This window comes from Ambystoma mexicanum, chromosome 6q (genome assembly GCF_040938575.1).
Source record: "Ambystoma mexicanum isolate Mex_15411 chromosome 6q, UKY_AmexF1_1, whole genome shotgun sequence".
Lineage (NCBI taxonomy): Eukaryota > Metazoa > Chordata > Amphibia > Caudata > Ambystomatidae > Ambystoma > Ambystoma mexicanum.
The window spans coordinates 1,576,977,760-1,576,996,566 of NC_090937.1; the positions used below are offsets into that span (position 1 = coordinate 1,576,977,760).

At 46.3% G+C, this 18,807-nt stretch overlaps 1 protein-coding gene across 1 annotated transcript in view; it reads right to left on the bottom strand.

Moving 5' to 3' along the window:
* CYP26B1 (cytochrome P450 family 26 subfamily B member 1) overlaps positions 1 to 2,361 on the bottom strand; it is a 131,579-nt gene extending 129,218 nt beyond the window's left edge. The window contains exon 1 of the mRNA XM_069632298.1: positions 1,752 to 2,361. Within this exon, the coding sequence (XP_069488399.1) occupies positions 1,752 to 1,955 (204 nt within the window). The 5' untranslated portion in view covers positions 1,956 to 2,361. The remainder of the gene's footprint in view (positions 1 to 1,751) is intronic.
* Positions 2,362 to 18,807: the final 16,446 nt, after the last annotated feature.

The following is an 18,807-nucleotide window of genomic DNA, read 5'->3' on the forward strand; positions in this document are numbered from 1 at the left end:
CTGGAAGGTGTGATCTGCTGGGCGGATGAGCTCCCCTCCTTGCCGGGCACTCTCACGTCCACTGTCGGATGTGGTCGCTGAGCTTCACGGAGCATCGTAGGCTTATAGCGTCTATTACTGTCGGTGCGTTCCGCCAGCCCCGCCCCTCGCCGCCACCGTATACCTAGCAACCCCTGAGTGTAGTAACTCTGTTGGGTCCCACTTGGAATATTCAGTAGTACTTTGCGAACCAGTCCACGTATGTATAAATGGAGGGCTGTTTACCTGTATTTGCGTGGGGCATGTACTATGGCCCAAGGCGTGTGCGCGGTGTTTTAATTCACTTTTCTTTTTTGCTATTCTGAGATCGGCAAGGCCATTGTAGACAGATCACACGTGTAATCAATGGCACTGCTTGCTAATACCTAACGATTAAATAGCGAGTTGCCCCATGTTGACAGTAGAAACGCATAATACACGTACTGACTCCCTCTTGTGAAGAGGATAACTCTGAAACATAGCTGTCAAAGTCCGCGCGGCAGATCCCCGAAACGCCGGCCCACTGAAGGTAGCCCTGTACACAGCCCCCGGGCTGCTATTGGGCTGGCCGACTCCGTCACCACACTAGGATAGGGTAAGGAGGGCGCGTCGCTCGCTTTAGCATTCCCCAGACCCAGTACTTTGAGGCAGCAGCACAAGGCTGCTTCTGCTCCCACGCATTTGTGTGTACGAACTTATCCATTCATCCTTGCATTCAGCGTGCACTGGGCATGCACCCAAATACCTATAGCCCCTAAAAGGTTTGACGGCTGGGTGCTGACTCACAAATAAGTTATTGATAGTAACTTTGACTTAACTCCTGGAAAGAGAAGCGTATGTCAGCGACTTGCAAGGGAACTTCTATGCCAATCTGTCCCCATAACATGCACTTCAGGACGGCTCGTAGATCCCTAAAGTTAAAACAGCATTTTTGCATATACATCTCAAGACTTGCCCAGTCTAAGTACTTCCAGCAACGCTTCTTGCAGCACTTCTCCTAGTCCGTGTAGTTCTAATAGCGTTTAATGTATGCACATGAAGACTCCATCGGTCCCACGTGGTTGCATTATGTGCATACAGTGCAATACACAGTGCCAGAGAGTTCAAACAACACTGTGCATGTACTTTGTCATATCTGAAATATGTCAAAGAACAATTCTGCAACATGTTCCCCATTCTAGGCATTCCAAGCACTCTCCCAACGTGCTGTGCATTCACCTTTAAAGAAGTCCCAGTCATATCTGCTTCAAATTACACTTTGTGCACTAAATAACCGAGTCCATAACAAGTCAAGCGTCACACTGCATATGCGTTAAGTGCCCTCGGCCTCTTCTATTTCAAACAGCACTTCGCGCAGTTTCTCGTTTCCCGCAGTCCTTTAGTTCAAGCATGACTTTGTTTCACCTCGACACTTTGCAAACCCAGATAGTACAAACAGCACTTTGTGCGTGCAGTGGAATCCGTTTCTAAGTCCCCAGACCGACCAAACATCATCAGTATTTGCACACACTTTTAAACTTTTCAATGCTCTTTTTAAACTGCAAGTCCTTTGCAGGGCTCAAATGGCACGATGTATGTGCATTATAAGACTCGCGTGTTCCTCTACGCCCTCCTAAGCTTTTCACACTACCACAAGCTCACCGCGTTCGGCGTCTCTTCCAAGCTTTCTCCCAGACCCCAAACACGTCCCTCTAGCTGGAATTGGCTGCATCCCGAGGGCACCCCACGCTTACCTGCAAAATCCAGTGGCAGGTCTCTCCGATGAGGGGGAATCCCATGGAGCCCTTGGGGATGGGCAGCTTGCAGCTCTTGTCCCGGGTGGCAGCCCAGCGGAGTTGCCACAGCTGTTGGGAGACGGCCAGCAGCAGGACCACTGACACTAGGCAGGCGGCCAGGGTAGCCAGGGCGGACACCAAGTCAAAGCTCTCGAACAGCATGATGGAGGCAGCAATCACACCTGCATAGGGAGGCGCACAGTGCACCGCTTCAGGGAGAGGGGGAGGTCGGGTGCGCCCAGCAGGCTGGTCCCCACTTCGCCACGCCACAAAAGGAAGGCAGACTTAAACAAAAAGCTTTGGAAACTTTTTCTCTCCTTAAAAACACAAATGTCCGAAAATCAAAAACCACAGCCTAAAAATAAGTCTCTCAATAATAAGTTAAGGATTTAACTAAAAGGGTGCTCCCTGTTCCAAAAACGATCAAGATGTGAAGCTGATGAGAGAAGTCAGCATCTTTGACTGGGGACAGAACTGAGACTATTCTGGTCGTGGTATGAATGGGAGCCGTCTGAGCCCTGTCCTTATTTCCGTGTGGAGGGAGGTTGGGCTCCCGGTGCACGAGGAGTTAGAGTACAGCTCAGAGAGTCCCTGTGTGTGTGTGTGTTTATATAGAGGCGGGGAGGGAGCGAGGCAGGGCCCTGGGCAGGCGGCCAGGTGCTGCTAGCTAGGGCTCCCCCCACTCGAGCAGGGCTGAGAGGGCGGGCGCTGGAGCGTGCGAGCCCTGGACCCCGGCCCACCCCGAGACACACACACAGAGGCAGCCAGGGAGCCCTGTGCGGTGGGATCAGAGGTCTACACTTGCATTCCCCATAGAAGCCCCATGACAGACGCTCCTGTCCACAGCCACTCCTGACCACTGCCACTTGTACACACATGCCCCATACTGCCGAAACCACTCCTGATCACGAACCACATCTGTCCACAACTCGTACTTTGTACGAACCACATCTGTCCACAGTCGTTCCTACCCCCGAACCGTGTCTGTCAGTGTTCATTGCATTACTGTGCCACTTTTGTCCACATGCACTTCTGTCTACTTACACTGCATATACTCTCCCCACTGACCATACAGACCTGGGGCAGTCCTTTGCACGGAACACTACAGCTAACCGCCATGCCTGCCCACTTATCGCCTCTATCCACAGTCACCGTAGACCTGAGCCATTTCTGCCCGCAGCTACGGGCAGGCAGACACTGGTCACGTGCACCGGTGCCCGCGTTCAATGGAGATCTGAAACTCGCCTGGTTACGGGCAACCCTGAGATGCATCTGCCCACGGGGCACGTGTCCACAGTCACTGGGCATATGACCAACTCTCGTGTCTTTTAACGGCCGTTGCGCCGCATACCTGAGACTCCTACCACTGGCCAGTCTCTGTGCACAGGCAGAGCATTTCCTTCAAACTGGCAGCGTGTGCTTGGAAATGCACATGTGCCTACATGCCAACGTTGCGGGTATATTTACAGCAGACAGGTGGCGGAGTTGTATTTGCCCATTAACCTTAATTAGTGTGTATGATATTTTATGATTTGGGACAAAGGAATTTGAAATGTGCTCTATTGGATCAACTTCCTGCTAAATAGCGAGGGTTTGTGTGGAACTTGTTCGGGATGTGAAGTGCTGGGCTGTTCTCTGAGGCGTAGTGGTTCACTCGAATGGTTTGGCACCTGTGCAACATTGCACAAAAATGCGCATCTCGTTGCATGAACTGCACACATTCACTCAGTTATGTTTACTTTTAGTTTGCATTTCCTCCCGCTTCTTCTAGTTGACAACGGGACTCCCGTAGACGCATCATAACATCCCAAAGAGTTTCATACGGAGGGTCTGTATTTGGAAGGGGAATGTGCGTGTGCGTTCTACGCGGACTAATCCCCAACTATCCCTCCTCCAGCTGCCACCAATCCCCACATAGATGGAGTGTAACACGGGTTTGTGGCAGAGGTTCCATGATGGTTTCACTCTCTGCCCTGTATCGCCACCTTGTGGGCTGCTTGGATATTACAGCCTTCTCGCGATGGCAGTATGTATAGGCTGAATGCCTCGCCTTTTTCTCTCGCAATAAATCGGCGCGAACTGAAATTCCAAGGTAGCTCAAGTGCTAGTTTTTCCGAGTTAGAGCGCTGTTGTGCGTGCATGGGAATGTCTTATTTTATGCAGTGCTTGTGCAATGTAATGGATACCGTGCGCCGTAGCTGACGCATCCAGCTAGTCACACGCTCGCCGCTAGGCTTCGCTACAAGCCTGCCTACTCCTTACACAGAGTATGATTTACATTTAGTTTGGGCGAGAAAAGAGAAAAGATGCTCGGTTTGTGGTAGGCAACTAAAGCCCTGCCCGGCGTGTTAACTTAGCTGGGAGTACGGCTCTCCAACTCAAGAGATGCAGTTGCGAACCTAACGTTACTCCATTAAAGAAGGTTTTACACCGCAAAATCATATGCACTCTCTCCAGACCTCGCTGCTTGCCATTGTACGTTCAATGCTGTGGTTGACGAATACTCCTTCTGGCCGGTTTTACTCCACAATTAGAACTATTGACAAAACATGCCACATATAAAACTGCAACACGTGGATAATTTCCATGTATAACCAGGCTCCAAGTTCATAAGATGTGTGCAATTGGTGGCACTCTCGTTTTCCTTTCCCCCTGTCCCCTCTCCCTTCCCCTTGCACGATGTGAATGACACAAGGCCTAATAGGATTGTTTCTTTTCCACTCCCTTGTCGCGCCTAGAAAAACGTGTGTACAGGCTCGTTTATAAATGGCTCATCATATCATATCACGTACTGTCCGCAACAGCCTTTACTGCATGGGCCACCACGAGCTGTGGACTGTTTTTTCATCCAATTTTCCTGGAGCGCGGCGACGTCCTATATACAGTTCCTACAACAGTTAGGAAACTTTGTGGGTTTTGTCTGTCCAACATCTTTGACATTGTGATTTTTATTGTCCGGAAAAGGCTGTTTCAATAACGCTTCTCCATAGATTAAGATATTATCATCACCGAAGTTTGCAGGTGCTCGTCCAAGCCCATCTTTTATTAAACCGCGTTCGGTTGTATTACTCAGCAAGAGACTACCCGCGAGTAATCGGCATCGTCAATAATATGTATTCCGCTGTGCTTATCGTGGGAGCATCAACGCGGCAAGGTTACAATGCAGACGTTCCTCCTCAGTAGCGGATGCTCGTGTCACTGGCATTATATGCTCTCCTGTTGGGGATCGGCACCACACGAATCTACTGCGACATAGGTGTGCTTAGTTGGGCTCACTGTCCACCCTAAGTGTCATCCACGTCTGCACGTTTCTTGGGACAATATCCCCCATGAGTGAGTGGTGTTTCACATCTGCCTCACTTGTGCCCCCTCCCCTCAGCTATCACCAGCTCACAGAAAAAAAGCCTGTCTAGGTCATCCTCTGGTGCTCTTTAGTTCACGCCGACATTCATCAGCAATAGGCCAAAGTAGATGGCTAAGGACTGTTTGGTGTTCGGTCGGGGGTCTAGTGGCTGGTCCATTGGGAGCGTAGAAGGGGGCCGGAGGGGTGAGGGGGGCAGAGCTATGGGGACATTCCAAAAAGTTCATCCATAGTTTACCGTTTTGAAAAAAACACAATCTTGGTTAAATAGACAGCGACAAGGACCCATATATGATAATCACAGTCACTATTAATATATCGCACGCCGTCCCAGGGATATTTGCCTCTTGGCTTACACCTTGCAACTTCTTGTAATGTAACTTCCCATGATGCTTTGGGTATAACATGTTGCTATCACTTCCAGGGTGGGGTGTACACGTCTTTAGCCCCACTGGGCCTGGTAAATCCTAGGACCAGCCCGGTCTCTCTGTTTCTCTTAGTCTATCCCCCACTTTCATTTCACCCCTTCCATTCCTCTTCCGCTCCCGTTCTCTCTGTAATTCCCCATTTCGACTAGTTTGTCTCGCCCTCGTTCCATTTTTCATGGTTTCTGTTTTATATCCCCCTTTTCTTCTCGTCCGCTCTTTTGGCTTTTGTGTGACCTCTCCAGTCTCCTGTATCAAATAATGTCTCCCACTCTCCTTCCTTTCTCCATCCCTGCTCCAGTGTTTTCCCCCACCCTCATTAGCCCTTTCCCTTCTATCACCCCTCTCACTTTCTCCCCCTCTCTCCGTTTCCCCCCACTCCGTTCTTACACGTTATCTTTCGTCCACGCCCACCCAACTCCCGGCCTTCTCGCTCTCAGACAAGTTCTATTAATTACCGCCCACCTAGCCCCCCTCACTCTCACGTTCTCTATGAACCACCAACCCGGCACTCATCCTTCTCCCTCCACGCTCTGTCTCCCATGTTCTCTATATTATCTGTATTAGCACTGGCCCACCCTCAGCATTTCCCTTCTCTCCCGCCCTCCATTTTATCCCTCAACCTTTCACGCGTTCTTTCCATCAACCACTGCCCACCCTCGGCCCGCTTTTTCTTTACCTTGTCTCTACAAACTCTCGCTTTAGCTCTTCCTCGCACTCCTCTTCCCGTTTTTTCCTCTCATTTCTCACACGTTCTGTCGATCAACCACCGCTCACCCTCCCCAGCTCCTCACGCCTTGTTCACCGGGTCTCCCAGAGCGCTGCGTGCTCTCAGACCCGAAATGTTCCTTGTGTTCGTTTCCCTTTTGGACTGTCTTATAATCAGCAGGGACGGCTTGGCGATCCCCGCTAAACAGAGCGGAGTCTCAGAAGGGATTTCCAGCCTTCTGCAGCCAGTGATATAATAGGCCATGTAACAGCAGTTCAACGGCGGATGTTCCCTTGCACAGCGCTCTGATAACTTGTTGGTCGACAAGCTTTCCTCTAGTGCGAAATCTGCCCAACCTGTTGCCACTGCTGTCCACAAGCCACGTGCCGTGAAGATGTCAGCTGCCGTGTGGCGCTACACACACTCTAACCCATGCATTCCCTTCAGACAGCACCGCCTCTCCACTGTATGAAACGAACGTGAACAAGAGCATCGATTAATAACCCAGTGCTGGAAATTGAATTTTTTTGGTCGGGGAATTGTCACCTCCTTGGTGGGGCAGGGCTGTGGGAAGGTGGGGCCGGGCCACCGGCAGGGTGGCAGGGGCGTTGGGGGTTGGGACTGGCCCAGTGCGCAACACAGTGTCTCTTCATCAAACCCAATCCTAGCGATTTGCATAAGAGCAAAGAGCATCATAATGTCCACAATTTTAAATGTTAAATACATGTGTGTTATATTGATTCAGTAAGAAGCCCTTTTAAGTGAATAATGCACTCTTCTGTTTTGATTGGTCACGATAATTCACCGTGATGAAGAGATGTCTGCAAATTGCAGCACATTTATATCAGTTTGACCAGCTGCAGCACTGTTTGTGAGGCTTTGGCAGGTTTGCATACAAAGGCTTCTGGTTGTGTCTGATAATGCAAGCCCCTGGCCCAGAGGAAAGAGCAGCAGGCGTAACCTGTGCTTTCACAAGATATGTGCTGACCCCTGGGTGACTGGGTCAAGGGGATGGAGCGGTGCTGATGCAAAACATTTTTTGTACTATCTGGTGGCACGCTCCTCACACAGCAAATAGACCAACCGGCTTGAATCACAACTTGTCTGCAAAGAGTACCGGCAAACAATCCTTCTCTTGTCTTGTCATTCACCCACCCTCTGGAACTCGATGCCGGCGTTGGCTCAGAATGCCCCAACAATTTTCCAATTTTGCAAATCTCTCAAAACATGGCTCTTTCAACAACACCTGAACAAGGACTCCAATGGATACACTTACTGACGTACAGAACTAACAGTACTGTGCTACTGTTATAAGATGCCAGTCTAAATGCTGTCTACCCACACTCTGTACAGCACTCTGCTGATCTCTAGCTAGATCTGCGCTTTAAACAATAAAATAAAAAATAAGGCAGCGTTCCTCCCCTTGTGGACTGCTTTACACGTTCCTTTTAGACAATGTGCGTATGTACACTCCACGCTTGTGTCACATGGTGCGGAATTCCAAAGCGTTGTGCAGTGGTGGTGCACGATGTAGCATTTATAGTTCTGTAGTGCCCAAAGGTGTGCAGTATAATGTGGTGCTGTGATGTACAGAGTGGGTCCAGGGTCCAAATGGCAACACGTTTCTGAGCTCAGATCTTCATTTTTCAGACACTGTATTTTCTGCGATCTGAGCGTGATCTGCAGGTCACAGGTTCGAATCCCGGCAAGGCCAACTCAGCCTTTCATGCTTCCGAGGCTGATAAATGAGTACCAATTTCGGTTGGGTGATATTGTATTTAAATATGTGCTCTGTAAAGCGCTTTGGATAAAGGGGCTATATAAATAACACATCATTATTATTTTGTTTTGTTATTTTGTTTTACTTTTTGTGAAACCGTGTTACCACGTGCAGCTGTCCAGATTGTGGCACCATGCAGTGCATCTGATGTAGTGGGAAATGCAGAGACCTAAGGGGTAGAGTGGCTGGGGGTGCGGTCAGTCCTGTTACTCTAAACATAGCGTGGACAGCGTTTCATTTATTTACTGTTCTTTGTGAATGCCACAGGCACACTGCACATACTTTTGACTTTTTATAGTCTCTGAACACCAGTCCTTAAGCTTGGTTTTGGGCAAATCGCAGACAGTGTTGCTTCGTTTGGTGCAGCTCCCTACCACATAATGTAGAGTAGGACTAAAACAAGGATGCATCTTGGCAACCGTACTTTTCAATACTTACATCAGTGATATTGAACACCTATGGGGGAATAGTATGACCTTACCTGTAAACTGGGCCATTTAAAATTGAACTGGTTGGATTTTGTGGACGACCTGGTCTTCTTTGACAACACACCTATTGGTCTCCAGGGAAAGCTAAACTTATTTATTCAGTATGCATGCAACAGCAACCTATTAATCAATGGTAAAAAGTCTACAATTTTTATTTTTACAACTATGTCCAAGCCCAAGACAATGTATTGGAAAATTGGAAAAAAAGGCTTGATAGAGTGCTCTCCCTGAGATACCTGGGTTAAAATCTTTCAAATGGCAGTTTGTTGGTCGCATGGAAGGATTCTTCGAAAGAGAAGGCACAGCCTCTCATTTCCCAACTGAAACGTCTTCATCGTCTGTTGTGCAAATTCTCTATACTTCCTGCGCTAAATTTCTATCTGGGCAAGATTGAACCTATCCTGTTGTATGTCCTGGATCAGTCTACCGTGGATACGGGCCCCTACTTGAATGTCATACGGGGACAAATATGGAAAAAGACTCTTGGTACAAATATGGAAAAAGACTCTTGGTCTAGCCAATTCTGCCCCCAGTACAGTACTTAGGCAGGAATTGGGGCTGACATCTCCCCACAATAGACAGCTGTGGAGACAGTTGTTTAGTTAAACAAAGATAATTTCTCACTCGTTAAATTCTTTATACATTGATCTAAGAACAATGTGATTAGATAGATCTGTATGATCCATCAACATTTACAAGACCAATATGACACATCTTCTAGACCTGCTCTGTTTCACTTAAGACAAGCTTATTAATCGAAATGCTACCACCAAATCCAAACTGTAAAAGCAGGACTCGTCTGAGACTATTGAGCAACTTAGCACGTATAGTACTTACAAAGAGTATGCCATGTTCCCTCGGAATAAGAGTGAGCTGCCTAAATACTTACATCTCCTCCCATGTAACAGGGCACGCTCAATGTATCTCGGCTTTTGTCTCAACCAACTGCCTACACTTGAACGCATTGGCCACTAGAAGGCTTCTCACAACCGAGTTTTAGATTGACGTGTTTGGACATTTTCTTCTTCACGTGATACTTTAAGGCATTTGGTCACCTCTTGTCTTATGCTGGGAAGCCTCAGAAACCGTCATTTCAAAGAAACTGCACCAATGGGAAATGATTTTATGGGGGTATGTTTTGGACACGGCTCATGTGAGATGATAATATACCCCTCATCCTTGCTTTGTATACATTTCTTTTGGAAGCATTTGAGATTATTGAAAAGTGACCATTGAATCTTGGGCAACTGTTAATATCTATGTTTTGGCCACTGATTATTGTGTGTCTTTTAGTACTTCTATGTTACATATTGATCTGGTAGTATTTTCATCTTATTTTTAGTTCTATGTTTTTATTGGAAAAATTACTGTAAAATCTGGAAGGTTTGTGTAAACCACAATACAATAAAAAAAGAGGATAGAATGTTTAGAGGCAGGAAGCCTTATACCTCAACCCGGTGCTTCGTAATGACTTCACCACTACTTGAGTGCACAGTCGATTATATTGTAATTAAACGAGCTCCCATGCAGACCCGTTTTGCACTCTGACCTGTTAGCAGAAAGTCTCCTTTTGAGGGCTGAGAGATGGCATTGAAGGACCACCCGTGCCCACGCAGGTCACCAAGGAGGGAATTCACTGTGAATTCGCCTTATACTGTCCCTTTGAGAGTCTCGGGTTTCAAGTGCAGCTAATAGATCATTTTTGCCTGATGTTTGAAAATAGGGGCGACGGCATTGATGCAAGATACAAACATATTTCGTTGTCCAGGTTTAAATTATAATATGAATAATCAATGCCCCCTTCCAGGGTGGCGAAATAAAGGAAGCTCAGTTTTCTATTCCCTCCAGAAAGGCACCCGGTCCAGACCAGGGGATGATGGATATAGTCAGGCATGAACATCATATATGGGTTCCCGTCTTTACAAAATATTTGAATACACTTGTGGTTCAAGCATATTCCCAGATATTTGGAAAATATCTATTATAATTCTGTTTTTTAAGAAAGGTGACAAGCTCTACCCAAGTTGCTCTTGGCCAATTTCCTGATTGATGCCACTGCAAAGTGGCTTGAGTGGGCAAATTTACACCTGTGTAGTAAAATGGGCGAGAGAAAATTGCCCACTGCCAAGGAACAGTATGGGTTTAGGGCAGGTTTTGGCACAGTGGAGCAAGTGCTGAATCTTAGTCTGATCATAGATAAGTATAACAAAGGATACGGCTCCGCATTTTACCTGGGGTTTACAGACCTTAGCCAAGCTTATGATAGGGTCAATCGTGAAAAGCTGTGGAACATCCTGCAAAGTCTGGGCTTACCAGTGCCTATTCTGAAAACACTGATCTCTCTACACACAGGCCTGAGAGCAGCAGTGAGATTTGACAGTGAAGGAATACTATCTCCGTCAATTGATATTTTATGTGGGATCAGGCAATAGTGTGTGCTTGCTCCTTTACTGTTCAACCTCTATGTCTGCAATTTGATAACGGAATTAAGCATGGTCACAAACTGTGTACTTAGAGTTGCGAAGAGAAAGATCAGTGTGCTATTTTATGCAGACAATGTAGTTCTGCTGGCACGCACTGCGCTGGCGCTGCCGAAGCTTGTTCATGTGTATGCTAAGTACATGGGCTGTAGAGATCTGTTAGGAAACACACAAAAATCTTAGGTTATGTGTGTCGGCAGACAAACTAAAAATCTACCTCCCTTATTTGTATCCGGACATAATCTTGACTGTGTGAAAACATGTACTTGTGACCTTCAATAGCAGTGCAAATTGGACTGATCATATACTGGAGTCAACACAAAAAGGTACTAAGGCTTGTGGTGCACTAAATAAATATGCGCTTAAGATAGGTGGGCTTAACGATTAAGCCGATACTCGATATTTATCGGGCTAAGCCCGTTGTGTCATGCATGTATGGAGCAGAAGGGTGGGGCATGGGTCCTATAAAATCGATACAGATTAAATAAAACCGATTTTTTTTTAGGAATTTCTTTAGAGCTACAAAGAGTGCCTCCACATTTCTGCTTCCCAAGAATTAAACATGGACTACATAATTGATTGACCTCATAAGCCTGAAACCCTTGCTATTCTTGACAAGAATATGATCCCAAACTGAGCACCATCTAACACATGGAATTCTAAAAGATATACAGCCCCATTCATGGAATAATCGGTGCGGAAAATATCGACTTTGCACGCGAAACATCACGCGAAACCCATTTGTCAATTAATGGAATCGACTGTGCTGTACTTTTTCGTATTTTGTGGGTCCTTCGCTCAGGCTCTGCAAGACACTGCGAGAAGCCGAGTGCCTTGCGTGAGACACCATGCAGAGCATGGGCGTGGCTTGCGCAGCAGGCAGGGTAGGGAGCAGAACTCAACAATGCGGAAGAACAAGGGAAAATGTGGCCATTTCGAGGGGCGGCCCACAGGCAGTCCATCGCATGCCCACTATAACGTGGAACGATAAGTATTCATGGATCCGAGCATGTAACCTCTTGGCGGCATAGAAGTACGATAGGGTGTCGGATTTAGGGGTGCGTGTATGCAGTCGGCGTTCCGATCTGACTTAGAAGTTCCTGTATGCAGTATAGCGGGGGTGCAGAAACGGTTTACGGGTGTTCGCATGCAGATTGTCCAAGTTTTACGCATGTTGTCGGGGTGCCAGTAACCGTTACAGACGACCCTACGCAGGATCCTCGTGAAGCAGGCCTGCTTGCAGGGGACCCCACACACTGTTTGAAGAATGCATGTATTTGTGCCCGTGGCACACGCAAAGATGGTTGCTCTGACTGCTTTTGCTTTTCGTGGGGGCGTGTCAGGGGCGTTCTGGCCGCGACTTGTGTAAACGGTTACTTTGCGTGACAATTCCATGAAGACGCAGAGCGCAGAGAAAAACTTTTGCGCGCATGCTCACACAGAGTCGTTTCGGCACACTGGCTTAGCAGGATCTGTGCACACTTTTCTATGAATCGGGCCCTTGATGTCATTGGATATTTAGAGGATATCAGGTGGCTGAATAAGCTGGAGAAAATATTTGGGAGTCTTGATTTGTCATGTCTCTATGCTTCCCCCAGTAAGTGTTTCTAGAGCAGATATTATATTGGTGCGACAAAGATATATGGAACATAAAAGGGAGTTACACGGTTGCAATGAACTAAAAAAATCAGTCAGTCCTCAGGTGCTGTGACAATGGCTGCAGTGGGCTAAATGCTGACTGCGTTGGTTTGACCACAAGTGAGTCATTAGTGTTTTGCTCCACCTGAGGACCATCAGTGTAGACCTTGTCTAAGGGAGAATTTCAATATTTGTTGTCCTTGAACTCTGACCTTATCTAATGAGTTGGTTCATTTTGTGTTCTTTTGCCCACTTTTTGTTAAACCAAGGTATACATTTTTTAATGCCAGCTCTAAGGAAACTTAAATGTAGTTCGATTAAGGAAGCCGTGTGATTGATATATTCTCCTCCATCGACTGATCGCTGGGGCCGTGTATATGTTTCTAGAAGCCACTATTCAGTTGATCATGGGTAACTTGTACAAATGATTGGGGTCATAATGATTTATATTTCATGAACTTGTACTGAATCGTGTATATTCAGTAGGTTTTATAAATTATGTTTATATGTTTTTTTAATGTGCAATTTTTTCTATATGTGCCTTTTATGGAGCAGGGCATCTCGAAATAAAGATTATTTTGAGTGCAGCAAACTGCACACCAACAGAGGGCGCACAATGGCCACAGTGCTAACTTCCCCTGACTCCACCCATTAGGAGTGGGGGCGTCTTACGGGGTGGGGCAGGCACCCTAACCCCGACTCCTAAACTGTGCCGTACAAACCCTCTCCCCCACGGGCATTCTCTTTGAAAGACGTTCTCCTATTTCTAAGCCCATAAATGATGTTAACACGTATTTCAGGCCGGACCGGATATGGAGCCCAAGAGTGTATAAGATGGAAGGAACACTTCACTTGACGACTCTTCCGGTATAGGGGGTTGGTCACTGCGATCATTAACTCCAAGTAGTGGCCATATAAACCAAGAGTGTTACTTTTTAATTAGGGACATCGGGGCACGTTTTATAAGCAGTTGACAGACTTCTTGCCAGTGTTCATATATGGCAGTCTATGCGATGTTTCTGGTTGTGACTGGTGTTTTAAACATTCTCTAAACGCCTCTACCCACCCCCCATATTAGAGGGATTGGAAATAAGTTTTATAGTGACTTTGCGTGTCGTACTTTTAGTCGGGGAATTGGGATGGCCGATGTTGTTGGCTGCGTGCATTCTCTTCTATTAAGCTACACTGTCAATACACTCGCCCCTGTCAGAGACAGGTGGCTCCTGCTACCCCTTCTGGCCACTCTGTTATCTTTTGTGAATATGATATGGATTAAAACAAAGTGATGTCATCTGCCAAGGCCCATGTCCGGAATCTTTGCCTCCGCCACCTATAGAATGCGTACATTGTAAAGGCCCCCCCACCACTCTCCCTCCCCACAGAGGCAAGACAATAATAGCTCTGACATGGGAATTAAAATAACATAATAATCATTTAGAAAAGTGATTGCCTTAATGTTTTGCCCTATTTATGGAGCTCTAGAAATCAGATTTTAGAAAAGCCCCTGGATTTTGCTCCTATGGGAGCCAGAGCCCCCTCTCCCCGCAGCCCCCTCCCTCCGCCATCACCCCCTCTTCCAGATCGTATCGCCCAGGACCCGGGACACCAGTAAAGCGATCCGTTGCTCTCCGCCTGCCACGGCTCCGATTTCCCGCTGCCCCAACACAGCCCGGGACTGGGGACCACGCTCGGGGAATCTTCGCGATCGTTGTAATATTCGGGTACCCTTTGCACAGTTCAGCCTGCGCACACATGCGATGCCGCCTGCACACCCTTTTCAGAAGCCTTGCAGTCCCGCAAAATGCGGTCTGGAAACTGCAGAGAAGCGTACTTTCTTTCCTTATGATTACATCGTTTCTCCACGATTAACAGCAGCCATTCCAAGCATTGTGCTCTATATTTTTTTTATAACAGAATTCTGTTTCGCGCTATTCCTCTGCGCGCGAACCCGTATCTCAAAAGCAGGACCGGCTTTTAATAAGTTAACTTTTCTTTGGTGCAAGCCCGGTTACCCAAGGGAAACTGGAATCTGCGACTCCGAGGGGAAAAGATAGAACATGGGTCACGCACTTTTTCACTAACTTAATGAGTTTATCGTTTTTTAATTGGTTTATAAGCTATTAATCGCTCACACACCTTGCATTTCTAATAATCCTACAATTGCATTTATTGCTAAACCCCGTTTACTAAAATCGCCATTCTTTGTTTTCCGTCTTTTAAAATGGAAACGATTTCACCAAACACATATTAAAGCAAACGAAAACATGTATCCAAAATCTGTGATTTAATTTCGATTCCAATCAGACGTACACCCGTAAGCATTGATTAAAAAAAAGTGATACGTGTTGCACATGACATTTTTTATTTAAAAAAAAGCACACACGTTGATGAGAAAAGCGCGATGCTGCTGTACGTTGCGTCAAAATAATTGTTTTCACATTGACTTTGTAGTCGGAAAGAAAGCATTATTGTTGCGAGCTTTCATTGTTGGTTTCCTTGCAAAATGAGCAGGATTCGAGTCTCCCCCTTCAAGAGTATGCGTGAGGCGAACTCCGACGACCATTATTATTCTCCATCCTTTAATAGAACTATGATAAAACAAAATGAATGTAACATTCCCCTGCCTGTTACAGGGCTGTAGAGCCGCCGACCCGTCTAGACGATGCGATTTAATGAATCTTCAGCACTTTCCCACGCTGAGATAATTTTCGCATTTTCACCCCTATCCCAGCAGTAATCGTACGTATTTTGCCTACGACTGAACTACCTGTTCAGTCCTCGCCTCTCCAAATTATTCCTATACCTTTCTTTATTCTCAACTTAAAGATACAAATGCAACGTCCCATATTGAGCACCATCTGCCTTTCCCTTTTTCTATTTATTTTTTGCCCTGGAAACGACACGGGAATCGATTTTTGCTATTTTTCCCCCGTGAAAAAAAGTGATGATTAAATTACATTTTGTGACCAAGAGAGAGAGTGCAATTTCCTGACAGATCTGAGAGTTGTGGGGGGTCCATCAAGGCAGCCAAAGGGGTGACATCAGGGGAAAAGGGGGAGGGACGGAAGCAAAAACAGACTCTTTTGTGTTGAAGAACCGCCGAGCATGAATAAACCTGCAGCGCTGCCCTTTTAAGCGTGTTCTGTTTATTTGTTTACTAGTTTTGCGTCACCTCTTTCTCTTTAGCTCGGGGTACTCGCCGGCCACGAGTAAGCGGACTCCGCGACAGGAAGCATTGGGGATGAGAGAATTGGACAATTTCAGCATTTTAGGCGACAATTCGGCTCATCTTTCGCAAGAATCGGCGCCGGGGCGTATCTGGGGATTTCCCCCTATTTACTTACACGTTTAGATGCCAAATAAAAAATAAACTCGTTAATTTGATGACTTGTCCATTTAAAAAGAGGAGTTAAAATCCCCATACCCGGGTTGATAATAAAAGCTGAGCCTGCTAAAATCACCAGACGGACACCTACTTTAGTTGGAATGAAGGGCGAGTTAAAGTTGCACACACACGTCTAATGAACAGTAATAGGTCCGTTATTCACTTCCTCTTTGAGGACACCCATGGACAATTCGCATGCGAACGAAGGACTGAAGTGGGTTATGCAGGTCAGGCGCCGTTTGCTGTTCAGAAAATGTATTATATCCTGTTTTTCGGATTGGCACGAATGGCTTCGACCTGAAAAGACCTATGTGAATTATGGAAATAGTGTGGCTCCCGACATGTTGACTTTTATTCAGCGATTCCAGAAGCCACTCCCTGGTAGTCTGAGGCCACTGGGGAACTGCAGATGGTACAATCAGGCATATACAAGATAATGAGAGTTCTCTACTGCAAACTGTGGTATGGGCATTTAGGGCGGATTCATGGAAAATTCTGTATATTAACTCCACGCGCCGAGAACGTCACTGTGTGAGCCTGCGCGCATACATTTTGGTGCGCATTCGTAGATCCATTCCAAACGTGCATATCAACCCGATCCGCAAATCAAAGCGAGCCGCGCAAGGAACTCACAGAACCTCCTTTTAGGGAGAATTCTCCCCCAAGTGCTAAATTCCCTCTACCTTAGGTCCCTCCAGCTCTTAGGCTATATTTTGGGACTTTGAACTTGTCATTGTCAATGTGTTTTACTTTTGTGTTCTTTGGATATGGAGTTTTTAGACAAACTCCATAGGCATTATCTTTTTCTTGTGTGTCACACAGCACCTTCAGTGAAGTGGCACAGGGGTATCTTTCAGACTCGCCAAGGTTTAAATACCTTCTCTGGGACTGACTAGTGTCACCCAGAGAATGTGAAGTTAAATCGACTTTGCTAGTCCTTTTAAATTCATAGACCCATCACACACTATCTTCCTATAGAGTTCTGGAGGGGTTGCTAAGCATCCCCTGTGTCTAAACACTCATGTAACAGTCAAATGTCACCATTCCCTCTTGAAATGGCTGGTGGCAGCGGTTTTAGAACAAACCACCATGATTTTTCCCGATCGCCAACACCGGTACCTAAAAATCGGGTCTGCCATGTTTTTCAATATGGCGCCCATGACCCCTCTGTAAAAACAGACTCAGGTCATCTTTTTTCACCGTTTCTTTTAGGAAAGGTCCTTCTTGTGTTTAACTCTGCACGCCAAACCAGGTTTGTCCCTTTGTCCGATGCCCTTTTGCGGGCTTCATTGCTGAAGCCCTTCCCTAGTGCCTGAGTGTCTGGGGTGGACAGGCTGTGAGGGAGGTGCCGGAAATGTTCTTAGTTTCCTAGGAGACCTGAATGCACTCTGGTGTGATTGGCTGGCTGACTGTCTGGCAAGGACAGCCACCCTGTTGGGTGAGTGACAGCTAGGCTGTATTGAATGGGAGAAAACTGTTTAAACGGCAAGTCTCCAGGACTGAAAGGCAGAGTCGACCACTGGAACGAAAGAACTGAAGACGAGCGGAAGTAAGACGACTGCTGCAACTCCTCGACCGTTGGTTTTCCCGGTGAAGCCTTTCTGCAGCTCCGAATTGCCTGAAACTCCATCGACAGAGAAACTCCTTAAAGGACGACTTCTTCCCCTTGAGCTGGTGGGAACAACCAACTCGGAAGATGCCTGGACAGCATCTCCATACGGGTCGAATTTTCTTCAGAATGCTGTTGAGCACCATGGCTACCTCCAAACTCGTAATGACCCCCCATAGAGTTCCTCGACTCCGTTGCATACATACAATCGATTTACATACCTTTCTTGCACACCATTTATTGCGCCATAAGTCATACATTAAGACACAAAAATCTGCTGTATTCGTTTGACCAAGGTTTAATTGTGGCCCTTTGTGATAACACGTGTTTCGACACTACTTCAAATCAGGGCATATCATTCTCTGTCGAATTTAGATTTCGGGTTGCTTAATTCATGGGTTAAATCCAACCTGAAATCGATGACTCGTCGCGCGTCAGTTGTTAGGGCCTAATACAGCAGATGTTTGTGTCTTAATGTATGACCTATGGCGCAGTAGATGGTGTGCAGGAAACTTAGATAAATCAATTTACTGTAGTATATTAGTTTGTGATATTGAGCTGCTTTCCTACTAGTGGAATGTTTTCCAAATGATTGTGTAAATAAATGTATATTCTTTTACCAAGAAACCTTGAATAGTGTTAGTTTGAACTACTGCGATTGCAAGTCCTTTGTGTAACATCTGGTACTGCTCACGTTACTCTTGAGATAAGTCTGGCTGCTCAGCCACTGCTACCACATAACTGTGTAGTACAGGCTTGTACCAAAGGCAAGATTGTGTGTACACCTGTAGTCTTAATTGTGTGTACACCTGTAGTCTTAATTGTGTGTAGTGTTCCCAAAGGGTACTGCATGTAATTCTGCCTAACACTGGTGTACAGTGGTGAGAATCACGTATAGTTACATTGAGAGTGCTGATCTTACCTTTGTTCATATAACCCTCACAAGGCTAAGCACCACTAGAGACGCAATTGTCTTATCATGTCTGATATGAATAGCTACAGACCGGAGACCCTAGTCATTTTAACAGTTGATCAGCTGAGAGAAATGTGTAAAGCTAGGAACCTCACTGTTAAAGGCAAGAAAAATGAACGGATAGAAAAGTTGTTGGAATGTCAAAGTCAAAGAAATAGGTCTGCTG